Here is a 20,542-nt window from a genome sequence, read left to right as displayed (position 1 = left end):
ACACATATAGAATGATGCTGAGGACATGCTTTTCTGAGCTTGTGGTAAGATAAAAAAGAGAGACTGATGTCAAACTAGGGATCTAATCTACACAATGATTTATTGGTGAGTGGACAGCGCGAATGTTAAGTGATTTATAGAGAAAGGAATGGTGAGCTTAAGAAGAGCTTGTCTCTTGCTGCTTAATAATCGTTATAGTGGGATTTATGGGTGTATCGTGTCATTACTTGACAAACCAATTTAAACAGAGGAGCTCAATAAAATGTAAAATCCATCATTTTGCTCCTACTTAAAGAAGGGTGCTGAGAAATGTGCAGAAAACATATAATATTCAATGCTTTCAGCATCACAGTGTATTGTATGGCCTGAAAACGAAAGCTGTTATATGGTTTTTGATCATTGCTAAAAGAAATATTGAAAGAAAGAAAGAAAGAAAGAAAGAAAGAAAGAAAGAAAGAAAGAAAGAAAGAAAGAAAGAAAGAAAGAAAGAAATATTCATGGTCAATGAAGAAGAGACACAAAAAATGCTTTTACTACAGTACACCTTTTCACCGAAAATATCAGAATGGATTTTATATATTCTGTGAATAAAGAGAGAGAATAAAAGAGAAACATTAAATGGAGATGAAGGTTTTTTTTTTTAACACAGTCCTGGCTCAATGGTTAGGTTATGGGTTACTGATCAGAAGGTCAAGGGTTCAAGCACTACCAGACTTCCATTGTTTGGCACTTGAGCAAGGCCTTTAACCCTCTCTGTTTCAGAGGTGCTAAATCATCTTTGACACCAGCTTCCTAACAAAGCTAGGATATGTGAAGAAAAGAATATCTAGGTGTATTGACAAATAAATAAAAACAATTCTCTCTATAAGAAACTTTATGATAGCATTGAACAAATCAATGAATTCATTTACAGAGACTTCTGAAGTCGCTCTGGATAAGAACATTTGCCAAATGCTATAAATGTACATGATTAAGGCACAGACATTTTTTAAGTTTATTTGATATCAAGTGCAAAATACATCATATTTGTTACGTGGATTATCCTCTTTACCTATAAGTTATTATATTCAAATGAAATTCTCATAAGTATCAATTGAACACTGGCATGTTTGACAGACAATACTTGCTGTTTTTGTTTGCTTTGCCATGGTAGTTGTTTTAGTATTAGTCTTCAATAACATTTTCGGGTACTATTTTATACATCCCATTGGTGCTGTAAAATGTGTAGCCACAAATCAAGTGGACCTTATTCTGACCATTTGTGTCAGGAGCGCTGGGTCAGGAGTGCTCAGAGGTGACAGATGCAATTGCAGACTTTTATTGTGCACAGTGTAAAACAAAACAGCAAAACATACAGACTAGGAGCAAGGTTATGGAAGGCAAAGCAACAAACAAAATGCAACATTAACAGCATGACAAAGAGGTACATGGAAACCAGAATTTTAATAGTGGTGCAAATCAAGGAGTAAGTGACTAGTGAGACATGTGATAAGGAAACGTGCAGGGGCTGATGGGTAATGCAATTCAAACACCAATTCAGCATAACCAAGAGACTCAGGCAATCACTATACCCTGTGTTAACTCTTCTGGAGTGACTGATCAACAATTTCAGCCAACGAGTCCTCTGCTGCTCATGGTAATAACTCTAACTCCTATTTGAAGACTGCTTTGAAAACTTGCATAAGATATATTTCTTACTCATAGCTTTTAACTAAGAAATGTACTTACCTTACGGTAAGTAGACTCCCAAGACTATATTTCAGAGTAATTATAATAAAATTTAAACACACAGCACAGATTAGCCCCTGTGTAATTAAAGCTTTTATGGTTTAAAAAAAGCTTCTCCTATATAGGCAGTACACTGTGCTTGTTTGTGTGTGTGTGTGTGTGTGTGTGTGTATTTTAAGAATTTGACACAAACACCCTGTTCATACAACAGCCATTTTTAGTGTTACAACTGCAGTGTAGAAGGTGATTTTTGTGAAATGAATGGCCTGTTGAACCAAGAAAACATAAGCTCTTGGGAGCTCTCCGTGGTACTGAAAAAAAGGACTCAAACAAATAGCACCTTTGCAGCTGCAGAGGAAATGCAGATATAATACATTTAACTCACCCATGCAGCTCTTTGACTGACAGTGAGATCTTGAGGTCATGTCCCAGCACATGAAGTGCGCTGAGGATATCGGCCCATTGGACCATCTCACCCAGTGGCCCTCCTTTTAACACCTTAGGACTAAACACATCACCAGACTCCTCTGTCAGAAAACCCACATGTACCAGCACCTTGAAAAGATATAAAAATAGAAAGAGAGAGAGAGAAAAAAAAAGCAAAAGTCATTTCTGTTTAGAGGAATCTGATCAGCTTTAAAACATTACACTGTGCAGTCTGTAAGGAACTGGGAAGTGCCAGTGCGTTTATGTTTTTGATACTGTATTCCATTTACTGGTTTTAAAATGACTAAAATGTGGAGCATCAACACTGATGCCATTTACATTTATATTGGGTGAATACCCTAAAAAGTGCAGCTCTTTTCAAACGAAGTGGCTCCTTTTATTATTCCTGCCCCTAGAAAAATCCCAGTTTGAAAAAAGTAAGAAGACACCAATAATATTTCTGGCAAAAAAGACACCCAACTTCCATTGATGTCTTTGGGTCACAAAACTGTGGCTGTGGTTTCTGTTTAGGTTTCCCAGCATACCGCAGATAAAAGAACAATTATATTATGTGACTATTATATATTTTTCTAGAGAACACTGTTTTCAGTTTTTTCTTCTGGTTTGTTTCAGCAGTTCATCCTATGACCCGTTTATCACAATGCTTTTTCCTTCTCGACTGTGGGGAAAGGAAGGGCTCCATAATTCACAGCTACCATTATTGTCAAAGTCTGTAATGTAGCGTGACTCGGGCTGCAATATAGTATGATGGAAAGAGAAGGCTTGGGTGGTAAATAGTGCAACATTTTTTTTACTTGATAAAAGACCATTCTAATAAACACCATGTCCTAAAATGCTGCACCAAACAACTCATCCTTAGCAGTCTCCAGCATGTCCAGCAGTCTCTCTTAGCCGAACAAGGCTACACAAACCACGTTCATTCACAAGTTTACATATTCTAATGTTAATCATTAAGTAGCTAGTCTCAAATGTGTATTTGTGTGTCAGTTAGTCTTGGCATGTCTTTGTGTATATTATTATTACTTGCAAATAAACGCTCACACTAGTCATGTCTTGTTAAAACAGTAAAGAGACAGCTCAAATGAAATGACACATTTTGTATTTTGTATCGGTTGTTGTGCCACAATATGGTCTTGATTATACTGACACAAAAAGATTCCTGACTACAATCACGAACCAACAACAAAGACGCTGCTAAAATACCCTTCAGAATCCTAAAATCTGCTTCACTTTAACTATCAGTCCCTATGAAATTTTGTGATTTTGCAATCACAGATATGAAAGCAAAATCAAGCAAACTCCACAATATTCTGAAAAGCTTCTCCTGGAATTACATAGATTTTCTGCAGATTTGGGCCAAGGTGCTTCTTGTGGCGTCATCACTACACCCATTCAGTCAAAGCCCTCTTCCATTAATGTATGTCAAACACAAGTACAGCTATGCTAGAAAATAATTACATATGTGTCTTCACTGGTAATAGTTTAAAAGAAGAATCCTGTGCTTGCAATTTCAGAAATTCAAGCAGTTTTCTGCAAAAATGCAGGTCCTTGAATCTTGTTTATTGTAGTTTCTAGCATTCAAGTTAGCTTCACTCTATGACAAAAGCCTGTTTACCTTGAGGTTTGCCCAAAATATTAAATCAGGGCTGTCGAGCATGTAGTCTGCAGACCTTGTTGTGTAGACAGTTAATGAAGTAAATGATTTAGGAAAAAAGACCTATTCAATCAGAGGGCAAAGCAGCTCAGGGCACAATAAACTCAGCTACTCATAAAATATTCTAATGGTAATTCCTTATTAGCAAGCTAAAAAAGACATATAATCTCAATGAAATCCATTTCAGTTCCAAGTTGTAGCACTTTTCTTGGAATGAAATACACTCTTGTTTAATTCGTTTGTGCATTAAGTAATATGTATTTCTTTACTTTCTGTACTTCTTTAAGACAGATGCAGATAATGCATTTAAGTGAAAATGTTGATGTGATAATTATTTGTCCAGCAAATTAATGTTTTTTTTTGTTAAAAATCTGGCCCATTTGACATTGGACTTTGATGTGTAATGTGGCCCAAGGACATGGGAAGTAGGGATGCTGAGGGTGATGCAGCATCCTAGACTTTCAGCACTCCTTTTACTGCAACTACAGCTGCTGAAATAATTATAAAAATATACAAATGAACAAACAAACAAAGGCTGAAATAAATCCAGTATTTTGATACATTTTTATGTTTATATGGTGGAGATTAAGGGTTATATTCTTTTACCATAGTGCTTTGCCAACAATGAGCTTGTTTTTTTTTTTTAAATTTATTAATGAACAATACATGGAGCTTTTCTAGGTTTACAGCTGTGTTTAAAGCTTGAGAACATCTGCAAGGCTCGACTCTTCAGCACAGTTTACGCTTTCCACTTTTTCTGCAACATGACAAGCCACATTTTTTATTTGTCAGGAGCTGCTGGAACAGTTCCCTGCCAGACCAACAGTGGGGGTGCTGGCAGGTGGTTCACCATAGCCTGCTTTTTGTTTCTGTATTCCCCACATGTGTTGTGCCATGCCCTTCCTATTATTCCACTTTCCCGCTGTGTCACCTGTTCCCCATTTACCCTTATGTTTTGTCCTATATATACCAGCCCTTTTGTATCCGTCTTTGTCTGTCATAGCTTTTATCTCCTGTGGTTCGGTCAGATGCCGTGTTGTTTCCAGGCTCCCATATTATAGTTACATTTTTGTAGCTTCACATTGTATTTGTCCAGTGTTCTGTTTAAGTCTTGTGTTAGTTTTGTTAATAAAGCAGTAATCCTGATCATGACCACCACAAAGATCTGGGTTCGATCCCCACTTCAGGCTGTGTCGCCCAACTTCTTCTTTCGGCTTTTCCCTTCAGGGGTCGCCGCAGCGAATCATCCCTATCTTCTGCATCCTCAACACTTGCACCCACTAGCTTCATATCCTCATTTATTACATCCATATACCTCCTCTTTGGCCTTCCACTATGCCTCCTGCCTGGCAGCTCCATGTCCAACATTCTCCTACCAATATACTCACTCTCCCTCCTCTGAACATGTCCAAACCATCTTAATCTGGCCTCCCTAACTTTGTCCCCCAAATGTCCAACATGAGCTGTCCCTGTGATGTACTCGTTCCTAATCCTGTCCAACCGTGTCACTCCCAAAGAGAACCTCAACATCTCCAGCTCTGACTCCTGTCTCTTCCTCAGTGACACTGTCTCTAAACCATACATGGCCGGTCTCACCACTGTCTTGTACACCTTCCCCTTGCTTCTCGCTGATATTTTTGTATCACACAGAAATCCCGACACCTTTCTCCACCCATTTCAACCTACCTGCACCAATGAGCCACCAGTGCCCCTTCCCAGCACTATTATTAATATTAACCTATACATTATGCTACAATTGTAAATACTGAGAAAAAAAAACAACCTTACTGTTATAGAAATGAATCAACACCTTCACGAGTTCAACCTCGCGGTGGTATAATAATTGCAATCAACACATTCTCACACACATGTTGAAAGAAAAAAATTATTTGACTATCATTCGAGTGACATCATAGTAACATCATTGCTCACACCGCATGTATGGTATGCTGTATAAAATTCCAACATCTGTGATATGGCCAGTTACCGACAATAATTTTGTCTGTCTAATCTGGATTAGAACCTTATTTCTGCACCCCTGCAACCCTGTTTTGCTTGGATAAACGTTTTACTTCTGTTAATAAAATATATATTCTTTTTAGTTTTAGTTCCACTATTTTTTAATTCAGTTTGTTTTTACATATTTCATTTGTTATTCTGTCATTCTTGGTTATGTTTATTTTTAATTGTCTTTCCACAATCCATCATTTGCTTTGTTTGTTTAATATGCACCTTACACAGGAGGGCACATGTTTCCTAACGCATGCTGAAGTTGCCCATTTCAAGAAAAAGCATATAATGTTTGAAACAGAAAGAGACCAAAAACATCCTTTTTTCCCCTTATGGGAAAACGTGCCTCTGCATTGTGCACAAGTCTCAGCACATCCAAGCATGAGTCCTGGTGAAAAGCATATGAAGAAAATGATCCCCATTCAAGCATTACTGAGCTCATTCTGCTGGAGAAATCCCACGATGCTGCTTTCTGTGATTCATAGAGCTGAACAGCCAAAGTAGGACCATAATAGGCAGATAAACAGAGCTGTCAAATCTTGTACGTTCATGTCCACACTCACCTATCTACTGATGTATGCAATTCAGTCAGTCTCTAAGTCTAGTCTAAAGGTTATACTGGATCAGTTCAAATCAGCGAAGAATGAAAGAGCACACGTGCTGTTAAGAAAAAAACTCAGATAGTCATCAAATCCATCCTTCTTTCGCATAGTTCAGAGGAGAATATTTGATGACTGTTATACAGGATATGTTCAGGGGGTGCGGGTACTGATGCAGCACAAATGGTGGGAGTGTGAATGAGACTGGCTTGCACCATGTGGATTCTTAGTCTATCAGTGCAGCCCAGAGGAACAGATCCCACTGCATCTTCAAGTAAGAACCGAAAGTGAGACCCAGACAAACGCACAAAATAAATGTGTGCATAAGAGAGATATAGTTTTTTCTAAGCACGACTCTGTGCTGCATTCAGAGTTGAGTCATTCATCTACAGCATACAGAATGCAATTTAGCTTTCCTGAATGAGTCGTAAGCCTGGAGCGGTTTGTGAATATTCATAAATACATCACACTGTGTCTGCCTCTAACACTGAAAAACCTGTACAAGTACATAACATGCATAGATTTAATGAAATAAACACATTTTCAAGGAAATATATCCTTCACGTTAAGACTTCTAAAACAGCTAAAGGAATACCCAGAATCATTGCCTTTACAACTTTGAGCAGAAAATACTAAAAAAATCTGGAAGCTGAAGGCTTCGGTATGTTTTAGCATGGATCCTTTCATATGAGAAAACATACAGGAAGCAATATTACCAGTCTCTCTTCTTCTTCCCCCAGGCAGTCAGCGTCCATAACACCCCACCTTAACCACAGATATGAAGTCTAAACCCCTATACACCACCCCCAACCACTTGCACACACATACACACACAAACACACACCACTATGCACAAGTACTATTTAATACTGCGATATCTACTGGACTGCGCTACCATTTTGGACGGTTTGTTCAAATTTGTCAATATCCTTCATGTGCAGAAACACTTTCACTTTGATATAATTAAGCTGCTTGGTTTATCCTAATATTGCTCCTATTGTGTTGTGGTGTGTAGGATTCACTAAGATCCCAAATAAGCAGCTTTGCAATCTGATAAATCCTATGTGTAGTTAGCAGGAAAATACGATATGAGCAACTCAAAGTCCACCTCCCAGCATGCACCACAGACTCCACGTCCCAGGAAGTACATTCACTTCCTCCTTCACAGTCATCAGACTTCTGATCTGATCTATCTCACCTATTCTCAATCACACACTCACTCACAGTCACCCTTTATACACTCGCTCAGTGTTTCATACCTGTCATACCTGTTACCCAAGCCTTTAACTCCATCATAGTTCACCTGATCTTCTTTTTCTTTCTGGTTTAATTTATAATTATAGTCTTAGTTTATGTTGTTTGCTAATCACCTGAGCTGTGCCTGTTTCATTGACCTTGAGCTTGATTTGGATTATTTGCTAAATTGTTTGCAATTGCACCTGTCTCAGTCTCTCTACACACAAAAAAAGAATCATTAACACATAATACAAATAATTTTACTCTATTATCTTATAATGAAAAAAACACTGCTATTAATGAGCACAACACACTATTGACCCATTATCTCATAATGATACATTTTTCATTTTTCCTTTTTCATTTGTATCTTTTTATTATGCAGTAAAACATTTCATTTTACTTTAAAGTGCTTCCACAAACGTAACACCTGCATTATCTGCAGCATTTTGCACCATTAAAATCACTATTCAGGTCTGCTAGTTTACACAGCGGGACAGAGGGAGCAGAGCTCCACTATATAAATATAGTCCATTCAACAAATGTTAATCTTCATGAAGTCTGCATTCACAGCTCCACGTTGACTGCACTGACATATATAAGACTATGTTCCATTGATTTGCTTTCTGGATGTCACACAATTACAGGGCAGTGTGAACCCTGTCCAATTTAGCTCCTCAGAGTTATTACAGCACAAAGCACAAATAGAGGCCCATTGGGACAGGAATTGCGCTGCTTCATGCTTTGGGGATCAGCAGAAAACAGGACAGTTAATGACAGGCTTGGCAAATTGGGCTCATTTAAAAATACTCAGCTGCTGCCAATCTTTTATAGCAAATCATCCGAATTAAATAAGAATTTAAAAAAATATACACTCAAAAGTTTGGACACACCTTCTAATTCCATGGTCTTTCCTGATGTTTATTTCTTTCTACATTGTAAAACAATGCTGAAGGCGTCCGAAATACACAATAATGTCCTTTGAACAGTTGATATTGAGATATGTCTGCTACTGATGCTCTGTAAAGCCTTCATAACGGCTCTAATCTGAGGTGCTGTTAATTGGTGATTTCTGAGGCTGGTCACTCTAAATGAACTTCTCCTCTGCAGCAGAGGTAAGTTTTGGTCTTGCTTTACTGGGATGGTCTTCATGTGAGCCAGTTTCATCATGGTGCTTGATGGGTTTTGCAAATGCACTTGACAATACTGTTCTTGCAAGAACTATTCCAGAACACCTGACCTTCGTGTCTTAAAATAACAACTGACTGTTTTTTCTTGTCATTACATATGGATTACTGAAGTCCATGTGTGTTATTTCATAGTTTTGTTCTAGAATGTAGAAAATAAATCCCTAAACAAAAAACACTGAATTAAAAGGTGTGTCCAAACTTTTGACTGGTAGTGTATATATACTAACAAAGAGAAAAAGAAGAAATTGTGTCTCCCATTTCAAATGCCTGATTTTTTTTTTTTTTTTTTGGGGGGGGGGGTTTCAGGATGAGAAAAGAGGTATAATTAAAATGGCTCACAATGATTTGCTAGACTGTACAGTAAAAAAAAAAAGCATTTTGAATTTATGTAATTTAAAAGTTCCATGTGACTGACATTAACACAATTTGTATTTTCAACACCATGAATAAAATCAAACACCGAGGTCACACCCGAGCTGAAAATCAAATCCAGATCGCTGGCATTCTGCAACAGCCACATCATCACCTCACTAATCTACACACAAGCTATAACTGACCCAAAGTAATCACATAGTTATAGTTCCCATCAGTGCCAACATCCTCATGAGATTTCATAATGAAATTGGTATGCATTAATATTACATTAATTGATAATATACATAATTCAATCTAGTCATTAGAAACTTGTGACTTACAGCATAATTCAAGTGCCATAGTTTCTTGCCTTACCTTGTTAAAGGATGTCATTATTAATGCTGTCCAGCCCTAACAAAATCTATGGTTACAAGCCACTCCTGTCTATTTGAATAACACTGCCCTGTATTTTGCACCTTCAAATAAACATCCTGAATTATTCTCATATGTAGGATACTTTAAAGCTAATCCTTTATAGATGATGCTGTGCTTGGACTCACCTAATGACCCATGGAGTGATGTGAAAAGTCAGAGTGCTCCTGGCATAACACAGTGTGAATACGTAAGCTCACCCTCTTCTGTTGCCTCTGTTGGCTGCGCAGACGTTCGTCCAGCCTGCGAGCAGCTACAGCCCACTGCACAGCCAACCTGCGTATCCGCCTCCTCATAAAGCTCAGAGACTCTTTCCCTGAACCCACCTGCTCCAGCAGAGGAGCCATATCAGCACGAACTATTGCCTAAAGGGATACACAGTCAGATTTGTTTATTAAATACATTAAAGACAGCAGGCGTTGACCAGAGTGCTTTATAGTGAGATCTGGACATAATGTAGAAGACAGAACAGTATAAATTAATATAGACAATAAGAAGAAGAATGGGATACAAAGAAAAATATTTAAAAAAAATGCACATGAACGTACAGAAAAAATGAAAAAGACTATAATATTCTGTTCTTATATAATGTTGTATATAATATAATATAATTTGTTCATTTTTTTTTCAAAGGGTGTCAATAATTTTGCCACAAATATATAAAAAAAAAGTTGAATGCTTTTTATTACACCAAACAGGCTCTACTATTGGTTGACTGAAGAATATGAATATGAGTTATATGTACAATTTTTGCACAATAATTCTAGACAGCACTGTATCTGCTCTATGGGCCGATGCGAGGCCTATTTTAACTACAGCGTAGCGTGAAAGAGTCAGGTGTATGAGCATGCACGAACCAGTGAGTCACCACAGCTCCAGAAATGTTCTGCCTATAACAGTCTACACTAACTGGCCTAGTTTCACTCTACTGTAAACAACACAGGCTGTACAAAATGCCTAACTCACATGCTTATTCCCGAGACACCCAGCTGTGCAGCGCAGCATAAAATTAATCATTTTCTGAACCATTATTCATAAAGGGCTGTATTCAGGGTTGCACATAGTCAGGATTTAATGCTAAAATCACACACATCAATATTCACACCTCAAATGTGACTCCACACTTAAGAAGTTGTGTTAGAGTTACGCACATGTACGAGGTTCCTAAAACAGTGCAATTCTGAATTGTATTTTTTATGTGAAATGTCAGCTTAAGCGAGAAGCAATATTAAGTCCAGAACCACTGCATGATAGTTTGATAAAAATCATAACATGTCACTGACACTCACAGGCTTTAATTAGACAGTAGATATATAGAATACCATATGAGATCGACATTAATTACATACATTTGTGAACCTCTTGCTTTTATATTTATTTATATAAATGTTGGGAATAAATAGAAACTTAACTTTAAACTTTATCATTTTTTCTATGTTTCTATACTTCTATAAAGCTGCTTTGAGACAATGTCTATTGTCCAATGTCCAAAAAAGCTACACAAATAAACTGAATTGAACTGAATTGAATATTGGATTTGATATCACAGAAAAACCCTACAATTTCCTTATTCATTCTGGATTTTATATGACAGATTTCTTTCAGTCTTAAAGGCAAGTGATTGTAAACTACACACAGTTGATTTGGATAATAGACTTCAACATTCATAGATAAAGTCTGAGTACATGCTGATTTCTCTGTATAAATACTGCTGTAACTTTTGGACCTAAACCATGGACTCTGAATATGATCCAAAAAGAATAAACTTTACTGTAATCTTTTTTTTTATGATCATCTCTCTTCAGTGTTAAAATGAATGACATGAATTTTTATGAATTTTCCTCTCTTTCCCAAGCTTCCATCCACCCTTTACTCTGTCCATCAATCCACCCATCCAACAAGCCATTTAATTATTTATTTATCCATCCACCCATCCATCCATCTATCCCGTGATCCATCCATCCATCCATCCCTCCATCCCTCCCGACAGTCCATCTATCCATCCATCCATCCTTGGTCCATCCCTCCATCCATCCATCCATTCATCCATCCTTTGTCTGTCCCTGCCTCCCTGCATCCATCCATCCATCGTTTATCTGTCCCTCCCTCCATCCCTCCCGACAGTCCATCTATCCATCCATCCATCCTTGGTCTGTCCCTCCATCCATCCATCCATCCATCCATCCTTTGTCTGTCCCTTTCTCCATCCATCCAACCATCCATCATCCATCCAACCATCCATCCATAAATATCATACTTGAATCATCGCCAAGCACATGCTTAGAGAACACAGGTACAAGCTCTATATTTCTCTCACTTGTGTCTTTGGTGTGGTGCTGCTGGTGGGCTGAATGCTCTGATTCCTCCAGGCAAGCAGGGGGCAGAACCACTCCACCTCACTCAGGTAGATGAGGAAGGAGCAGTCAGAGCCATCAACTCCATAGAAGGCATAGCAGGGATCTGAAGTCCATCTGGCCCTCATCCACTAACATAACCGAGCGAAAGAGATACACACAATTTTAGGTGATTTACAGGAAGCAGAAGAACAGTCTGCTTGCTGTTGTTTTAAATAACAATTCAAATATATCCAAAGACAGTAATATCACTGAAATGAAGTAAAGCAAACTGAAACAAGGCTGAGCAAGATGGGAAAGTCTGAAGAAATGTATTTTGCAATATACAGTATATGGCCTAACATTATGGGTTTATTAATTGCAGATTAAAAGAAGATGAGATTTTGCATTATTCAAACTGAAAATATGCAAAGAATTTAATTAACCATTGTGTTTTCCTCAATTATTGTTTGCATTAGTATGAAATTCACAGCAGGAGCCCTGAATAAGGCAGACAAAGATTAAGAGAAAGTAAATCTGAAAGAAACTACAATACAGATATTGTATATGTAGGGAGTCATGGAGTCTATACTGAAGAGGGATAGAGACTGTTGGAAAAAAGCCAGAAAACCCAGAGGAAACCCACTGAGACACAGGAAAGCATGCACAGAAACACCACACAGACAGAGGTACTGATCGTATCTGCTTTGCTGCATATCTAAATTTACTTAAAGAACTGACTTTTAAAGTTCTAACCAGCCATCCACTTTCTGTAGCGCTTATCTAACACATGGATGCAGGAAACCTGGAGCTTATCCCAGGAGACATGGGGTACCCTGGGCAAAGTGTCAACCTGTCACAGGGCACATTCACACAATTTAAAGATGCTAATCAGCCAACAACTCATGTCTTTTGAGCGGGGGAGGAAACCCGAGTGTCCAAAGGAAACCCCTGGAGCACAGGGAGAACATCCAAGCTCTGCACATACTGGACAGACCCTGGAGATGTAAGACAAACATGGTAACCACTAAACCATGATGTTCCTACTGCTAATACTTATATATACTCAAATTTCTTATTTGGGATTAATCTAACTATCTAACCCAAACTCAGGGTCAAATCATGGGTGTTTGAACTTTGAGGCACCAAGACACCACGCCACCCACATTAGCTCTGCAAGCAAAGTAAATCCAACCAGAAAGCAAGGATGAAAAAGATTGCAAGTAGCATTATTCAGACTGAAGCGATCTATGAAATAGGATCTGCACTATTCTTTTTTACATTTCTTTTCAGTTTGCTATTTCTTATTATAATTTCTAAATAAAAATGTATTTCTCCAGCAGCCTGTTTTTCAGTGTTTTCCGCAAATAAAATGAAAAAAATAAATAAATAAAAATAAATAAATAAATAAATTCAGTCTACACCACACCCATTGCTGGTTTAAATATTTATCCAATATATATATATATATATATTTTTTCTATATTTGTAAACCGACACAGATACAGATAACGATACAGCCAGTGCATTACATTTCTAGCAGAGTATATAGTATCTGACAGATGTTCTGGCTTGACAGTGGCGGTAAATTTTAATAAAATGATGGAAGGAATGTACCGTAGCGCAATGAGAGAACTCTAATGAGTCAAGGTAATATCAGCATACATCAACTTTACTTGCGCAGTCCGGGTAGCCAGGATCTTTTGGGATTTCACACTGCCCTGCCATTCCATCCCTCCCTGCAGATGACAGAAGAGAAGGACATTCAGTTTGACATTATGGCTCCCAAAGGGAACAGAAAGAAAATGGTTGTTAAACGGTATCAAACTCTGGCAGCTTTAATGAGGCAGAGGAAGGCTAAATCTTATCCTTATCTGCCTCCCTGGATCTCTTCTTTGATTTTGAAAATGTCACATTTATGTCCTTCTGGTTGCATTACTCTGCATTGACATGCCAGTGGATACAGTTACAATGCATCTCTGACAGACAGACAGGGAAACAGGAAATTGGCAACGTCTCCTTGCCTTGATTAATAAAAATTCTCTGCGCTGTGTGGCACTGGGTCCCGGTTAGCCTAATTAAAGGAGCAGGGCTGTTCTTTATTCAACAGGCTTCCAAGCTCCAGTGAGCATGATCACACACAAAGGGATTATGCATCGTTCTGTTTGATTGCAGTAATGATCCCAACAGTGGTAACAATGGGGAAAATATTCTAGCAGAGTACAGAAAAAAAGTAAACTAAAAGAATACACAGACTACATACAGATAACAAATAAATACGTGGTATTTGATCACCAGAAAACTGCAACATGAAAACTTGCTGGAGAAAATAAATGTTAGTGTAGTTCAGTTGATTACTACAACATGAAACGGTAATAATCCAATCATTTTAATGAGCTATATCACCGCTAAAGCTTTTTAAACCTGGGAGAACAGAAGTAAGAGCTTGGAGTACTGGAACATACAGGATTGGTAAACTTTTGCTCATGAACTAATCTCAATTATAATGGTGTGTATTAGGTCTTACAGTGGTGTGTGAGTTAGTATAGACACCTGTGGCAGAATATTTACTCTTCTGCAGGATCTGCTCCACACGCACAGCCATTTCCGACACATTCTGAGCAATGGCCTGAATCCGTTCCACTAGTCCCATGGGCTGAAACCTAGACACACACACACACACAAAAAAAATTGGAAAAACCAATTATTTTGAGCTTCTTCCATATTTGAAATGACTCCTAGCTTTTTTGCACAGTTAATCATAAAAAGCACATGGAACAATTACTAAATATTTCATAAGTCATGAAAATGTTCTATGAGCTCAAATGGTGAATCAGTCCCCACATATAGAACATGTCCCAAATTTCCCTCTTATACATCCAATTTACATGAAACATGTCCTAAGTCCCTAATGTATTCAGGTGATGTAATAGTGAGCAAAGGAAAGCACCGAGCAGACTATCAAGCTCCAAGGATGATCTGAGGAGTAAAGGAGCCGTCTAAGTCTGAGAAAAGCGGAAATGTATGAAAGAAAAAAATTTCGATTTGATTTGATTTAGACAAGTAAAACAAACTGCTATGGAAGTGATCCACTAGTTTCTGAAGCTATTCAAGGTAATTATCAAGTAGAAAACTTGCAAGTTAATTGTTCACTGATGGCACACCATAATCAGCTTATCTGACTTTCTCAATCCAATATAAACCAATTAATTATTTTATCACTGAAAGTCTGATATAAAATTATTTTAGGACACTGCTGGCTTTCAGTGTGAAAAGTGGTTTTTAGGGGTTGAAGATAACGCCTTCGAATATTAAATGTTTATGAACAAGCACTTGGGGCATCTCAAAGAGCAGAAATGGGTTTGAGATTAACATTTTAGCATTGGTGTATGAAAACAAACTGTTAAAGCTAAATGCAAGTCAAGTTTTTCAACATTAAGAAATAAATAAAATCTTAGTTCATATAAACAAAATGCTGAAAAAAGTGAAATAGCTGATTTCTAAAGTGCATACATTTAGGGGAGTGGTGTCTGTACCCAGAGGTGGTAGCCCAGTTAAAAGAAAGATTTATCAAGACATATTAGAGTTTTATAGGAGCCTGACATGGGACTTCTTTCTTGTACAGGCTATCTCTGAACGCTGCCTTTTTACTAGAGCTCCACTGGGTTTCTATCGACACTGTGTTTGAGGCTTCAAAGGAGCTTTTCATGCAGGCTATGCTGTCCACCGAAAACAGATTGCATTAAATTAATAATCAGTGCCATATTGCATTGAGATTTCTGATCAGTTGATTCACTATTTGCGAGTAGTGAGTAACACCCAGAGATTTTTGGTAATTATTTTAGGGGAAGCCTAGTGTCCTATGAAGTCTTAAAGCAAGTGCCTTTGCTTTTAGGGCAGGCCTAAGGTGAGTCCTGTTCTTCATAAGATTGCTTCATAACATTATAGTGAATAACACTGATTATCTCCTCATCATGGCAGCGGTTAGTGGGTGGGATACATTAGACAGCAAGTGAACATTTTGTCCTCATAGTTGATGTGTGAGAAGCAGGAAAAATGGGCAAGTGTAAGGATTTGAGCGAGTTTGACAAGGGCCAAATTGTGATGACTAGACGACTGGATCAGAGCATCTCCAAAACTGCAGTTCTTGTGGGGTGTTCCCGGTCTGCAGTGGTCAGTATCTATCAAAAGTGGTCCAAGGAAGGAACAGTGGTGAACCGGTGACAGGGTCATGGGTGGCCAAGGCTCATTGATGCACGTGGGGAGCGAAGACTGGCCCGTGTGATCCGATACAACAGACGAGCTACTGTTGCTCAAAATGCTGAACAGGTTAATGCTGGTTCTGATTGAAAGGTGTGAGAATACACAGTGCATGATGGGTCAGGTGGCAGTTGGTCATAATGTTATGCCTGATCGGTGTAAATCTTATCAGTACTTTTTTCACTAAAATTCAAGATTCCACTAAAAAACTAATAGAAGTGTTTTAGGGGGGCAAAAAAGTGCAATATAATTTAAACTCATGTTCAAAAATGTAAATAATCTTTTAATATCACATCTGACGGGATAAATATCTGACAAGATCTTAATTTCATTGTTACATCACAAAAACCTATAGTTTTAACAGGAATGTGTAAACTTTTATATCCACTGCAACTGTGGACACCTGCTATAATTAAGCAATACCGCAGAAGCAAATATGCTGTACTGACTTACCTATCGCACTCACAGCCGTGCAGATATTCTACACAACAGCATGACTGCAAATGTGATATTGTTTTAATACAACAGTTCTATAAACAGGAAATTCATATATATGTATATATACATATATATATATATATATATATTAACTGACATTTCAGACACAATGCTGTTGATGTTCTTTTGGCTGCTTCATGTTTGGGGTCGCCACAGCGGATTATCTGGTATTTTATTTGGTAATGGTTTTACTCCGGATGCCCTTCCCTCCCATTTTATCCGGGCTTGAGACCGGCACTGAGAGTCAACTCGTCAATGGCTCGGTTTGCTCCCTCCCAGAAACCACCAGGAGGCAACATTTCAGACACAACATGGGCCAATATTTTCTGACAGCCCATAGTAATCACAGTAACAGTTTCATTGTTGCTAGAACTAAAATTTTATGTAGCGAATATTGATAAGAAGGAGTAATACAAACAGTGAACCAGAACTAAAGCTACGTTCACACATACAGTGATTTTATCACTGCAAGTTGCCAGTTACTGTTCAATAAACTCATCAGTTCCTACTTCTGGTTGACATAGTAATAACGTTGCAGTGGGTGGTGCAACTAGCATTCCACTTAACAACAAACAATTTTCTTGAAACATTATGAAGGGAGATTTTGCGTTTGTATATAAATGTATATTTATGCATCGTATCATACAAGATGAAGGAGAAGCAGTTTGTTCTCTTTTTCAAAGATCACATGTGATCTACAGTCTTCAATCCTGTTGGTAGTCACTGCACCTAATAGCTCCATTCTTGCATAAAATGTAAGTTTTTCTCAGCTTTTTCTCATCCCTGGACACGCCCACATCAATTCGCCAACAACTGTTGTCACTCCTGATGCCCGAGGTCACCAGCTGTCTTTGAAAATGAATCTGTTGCTTTGAGTCACTGTATGTGTGGAATGCATCGTAAATGTTGTATAATGTTAACAAATGCTGAAAATAATAATTAAAGGCAACCTTAATGTCAAGTGTTATCCAATAACTATTCATTATTTTGTTAAGATGTCAATTATTTATTAATTACAATGATTTCAAAAAGTTAATTTTATCTATATTTTACCAGCAAAGCTGTAAAAACAAAGTAATTAAACCCACTGAGGTCCAGTTATCCCACACTGCTGCCCTGAACTCAAATGACATCATGAAGCCTCTCAACCCCTGGTACGAGGGTTTCTGTCACCATGGAGACTATGGGGAAAAAATGCTAATTCTGAGTAGATTTTAAGCAAGACCTCCACATCACACTCATACTCACTATTTCTCTCTCTCTCTCTCTCTCTCTCTCTCTCTCTCTCTCACACACACACAGTGTACCTCTCAAGAGTAGAGCTGAGCTCCTCCAAGCTGTGGCTTTTGCTGCTGTTGCTGAGTTTTGCTAGAGTGTCAATTCTCTTCAAAATAATCTCCAACATGTCACTGATTTTCCTCAGGACTCCACGAGACTCTGGCCCTCCCAGTACTGTCTCACACACACACACACACACACAGACCACAAAAGAGAAGGATGTGGGAGTGAGAGAGAGAAAAAAAAAACACAGATGAAAATTCATCCTGACATCCTTGTAAGTCCATATTAAGGTTTCCTATGATACATTTATATGCAGCACAAAGGTTTTTTTTTTTGTATTGCATTAATTACATTGCATTACTGAAAGGCTAATTAATTAATTATCAAGCATTAATTACTAGGCTCACTGTTTCAAAACACAACTCTATCTCCTGCACAGACATGTAGCTTGTCACAACAAATTATTTCCTGACCAAAATGCACTACAACTACCAAAAACATCACAAACAAGTCAGTGATTTAAATCAGTGTTGTAAGACAGCACCCCCTCTTGGTGGTGATTGATTAAATCTTGTCTTGTGATAAAACACATTCAGCTCAAGCTCCCTTCAAGCAAAATTGATAAATCAACATAATCCATTTTTTGGATCACATGAATAACTACAATGAGCATCTAAATAAAAAGTGTCTTAAGGAATTAAAAGAAATATATTAAGAATGTGAATTAACAGTAGTGCAAAATATCATGCTAATGCTTTCACAATTAGCAAACAAGTTGTTGAGATGTAATTTGTGCTGACATTCGGTAGGCAAGTGTGTCCATCTGATCACAATGACCAACACCTAACACTAACTACTGGAGGCAGCACAAAAAGTGAATCCCATAATATGTATTGATGACACTAGAGTTCATTTGCACACAGTTTGGGCTTCATTATCACACCCTGCTCATTGCTATTCACATCTCTACAGACTGTACATGCTATTCACATCTCTACAGACTGTACATGCTATTCACATCTCTACAGACTGTACATGCTATTCACATCTCTACAGACTGTACATGTGGATCTGCATGTTAGTTGCGGGTTTGCTGTTAAATTAAATTCTAAACTTGTGTCAGTACCTCAGTGAGGAGTCCAGCATGCTGTCTTCATGATGGTTATTTTACTGGGGAATTTTATGCTGTTTTAACTTGAGGTTTATTCTGAAACCATTACACTTTTATGCAGTATTGCCAAGACTTCTCATTTAATAACAGCAACATTTAAACTCTACTTAAAGATTACACATGCAAGAAAATACACAGAAAGTATGACTAAAAATGCTAACAAGAGACAAAGGATTTAGATGTACACACAAACTCACACACACACACACACACACACACACAATAGCAATAAGTCTTCACAGAATACAGTATGTATTAGATTATTATTATATTTTTCAATCTTTGCCTTTGGCTCTTTTGTATATTATCATATTATTCTACACTTTTTTTTATATTGTCTCATGCATTTATGCTACACCATTTTGCAATTGATAGAAAAGTGAAAATGCTAACTGCTTTATCATTCTTAGAGGCGCACGGGTAATAAGTTATGCACCTGCATATAGATCAACTTTTCCTGTGTAAGTAATGACTGTTGACCTTGGATCAGAGGACAAGTGTGTGTGTGTGTGTGTGTGTGATCAGGAAGACTCGTATTTGGCTTGTTCAGTACTCAAATGTTATACACATATATGCAATACCGTGGAATACTGCAATAGGTTTACCATCCTACCCTGTTAGTCAAACCTTTATTTTATTTATTTATTTATTTATTTATTACTATTATACCCTCATTGGGGGCTCAGCCCCCCTTAAATGAAAATTCTAGAATCGCCCCTGGACGCCACGGCAATAAATGCTAATCACCCGTTAAATAACAAAGTAAAAAAGAAATTAGTCTACAGTATTTCACACCTCACAAGGAATAGTCAATTTTATTACGGTTACTTTTCTCAAAAAAGACATTCTTGATGAAGTATGCAGCAAACTGCAATCTCTGGAGGATGCAGCATCCAAAATGAGAGGCAGAGAATATAGAAACACTGCATATGTGCGGTTCTGCCTCTGGCTACTCCAATTATCCAATCAAAGGACGGGAAATTGCTGACGTAATCATATGCCTGCTGGATGGCCCCAGTGACGCCAACTCGAAATCTGATTGGTTAAGGTAACAATTGCCACTTATTTTAAGCTACTGGCACCTGCACTATTGATTCTGAAGGCCTGGCGACACATGATGTCAGCCACTAGCTGAAATATGATTGGATAAATATTCTTATCATAAATATACACTACTGGAAGCAGCACAACCAAGAGAAAAGCTATGAAATGTAGAGAATAGACTATTGGGAATAATTTAATACACATTCATGGAAAAATATATTAAATATATTAAAATGCAAGTCAGTGATTCAGATCTCTGCTGTTTAGGCCAGCAGAGAAGGCCTTGCTGGCCCTGAGGGCCCTCC

At 37.8% G+C, this 20,542-nt stretch overlaps 1 protein-coding gene across 1 annotated transcript in view; it reads right to left on the bottom strand.

The window, feature by feature from the left end:
* Window positions 1–20,542, bottom strand: part of LOC131363224 (alpha-1,6-mannosylglycoprotein 6-beta-N-acetylglucosaminyltransferase B) — an 88,750-nt gene that overhangs the window by 37,355 nt on the left and 30,853 nt on the right. Inside the window, exons 3-8 of the mRNA XM_058405546.1 lie at window positions 18,049–18,193; window positions 14,537–14,646; window positions 13,649–13,722; window positions 11,968–12,135; window positions 9,851–10,015; window positions 2,114–2,283 (exon numbers count right to left, since the gene is read on the bottom strand). Of these exons, the coding sequence (XP_058261529.1) occupies window positions 2,114–2,283; window positions 9,851–10,015; window positions 11,968–12,135; window positions 13,649–13,722; window positions 14,537–14,646; window positions 18,049–18,193 (832 nt within the window). The remainder of the gene's footprint in view (window positions 1–2,113; window positions 2,284–9,850; window positions 10,016–11,967; window positions 12,136–13,648; window positions 13,723–14,536; window positions 14,647–18,048; window positions 18,194–20,542) is intronic.

Source organism: Hemibagrus wyckioides, linkage group LG02, assembly GCF_019097595.1.
Source record: "Hemibagrus wyckioides isolate EC202008001 linkage group LG02, SWU_Hwy_1.0, whole genome shotgun sequence".
Taxonomy (NCBI): domain Eukaryota; kingdom Metazoa; phylum Chordata; class Actinopteri; order Siluriformes; family Bagridae; genus Hemibagrus; species Hemibagrus wyckioides.
Note: the sequence above shows the minus strand (reverse complement) of the source record. Positions and strands in the feature narration are given on the sequence as shown.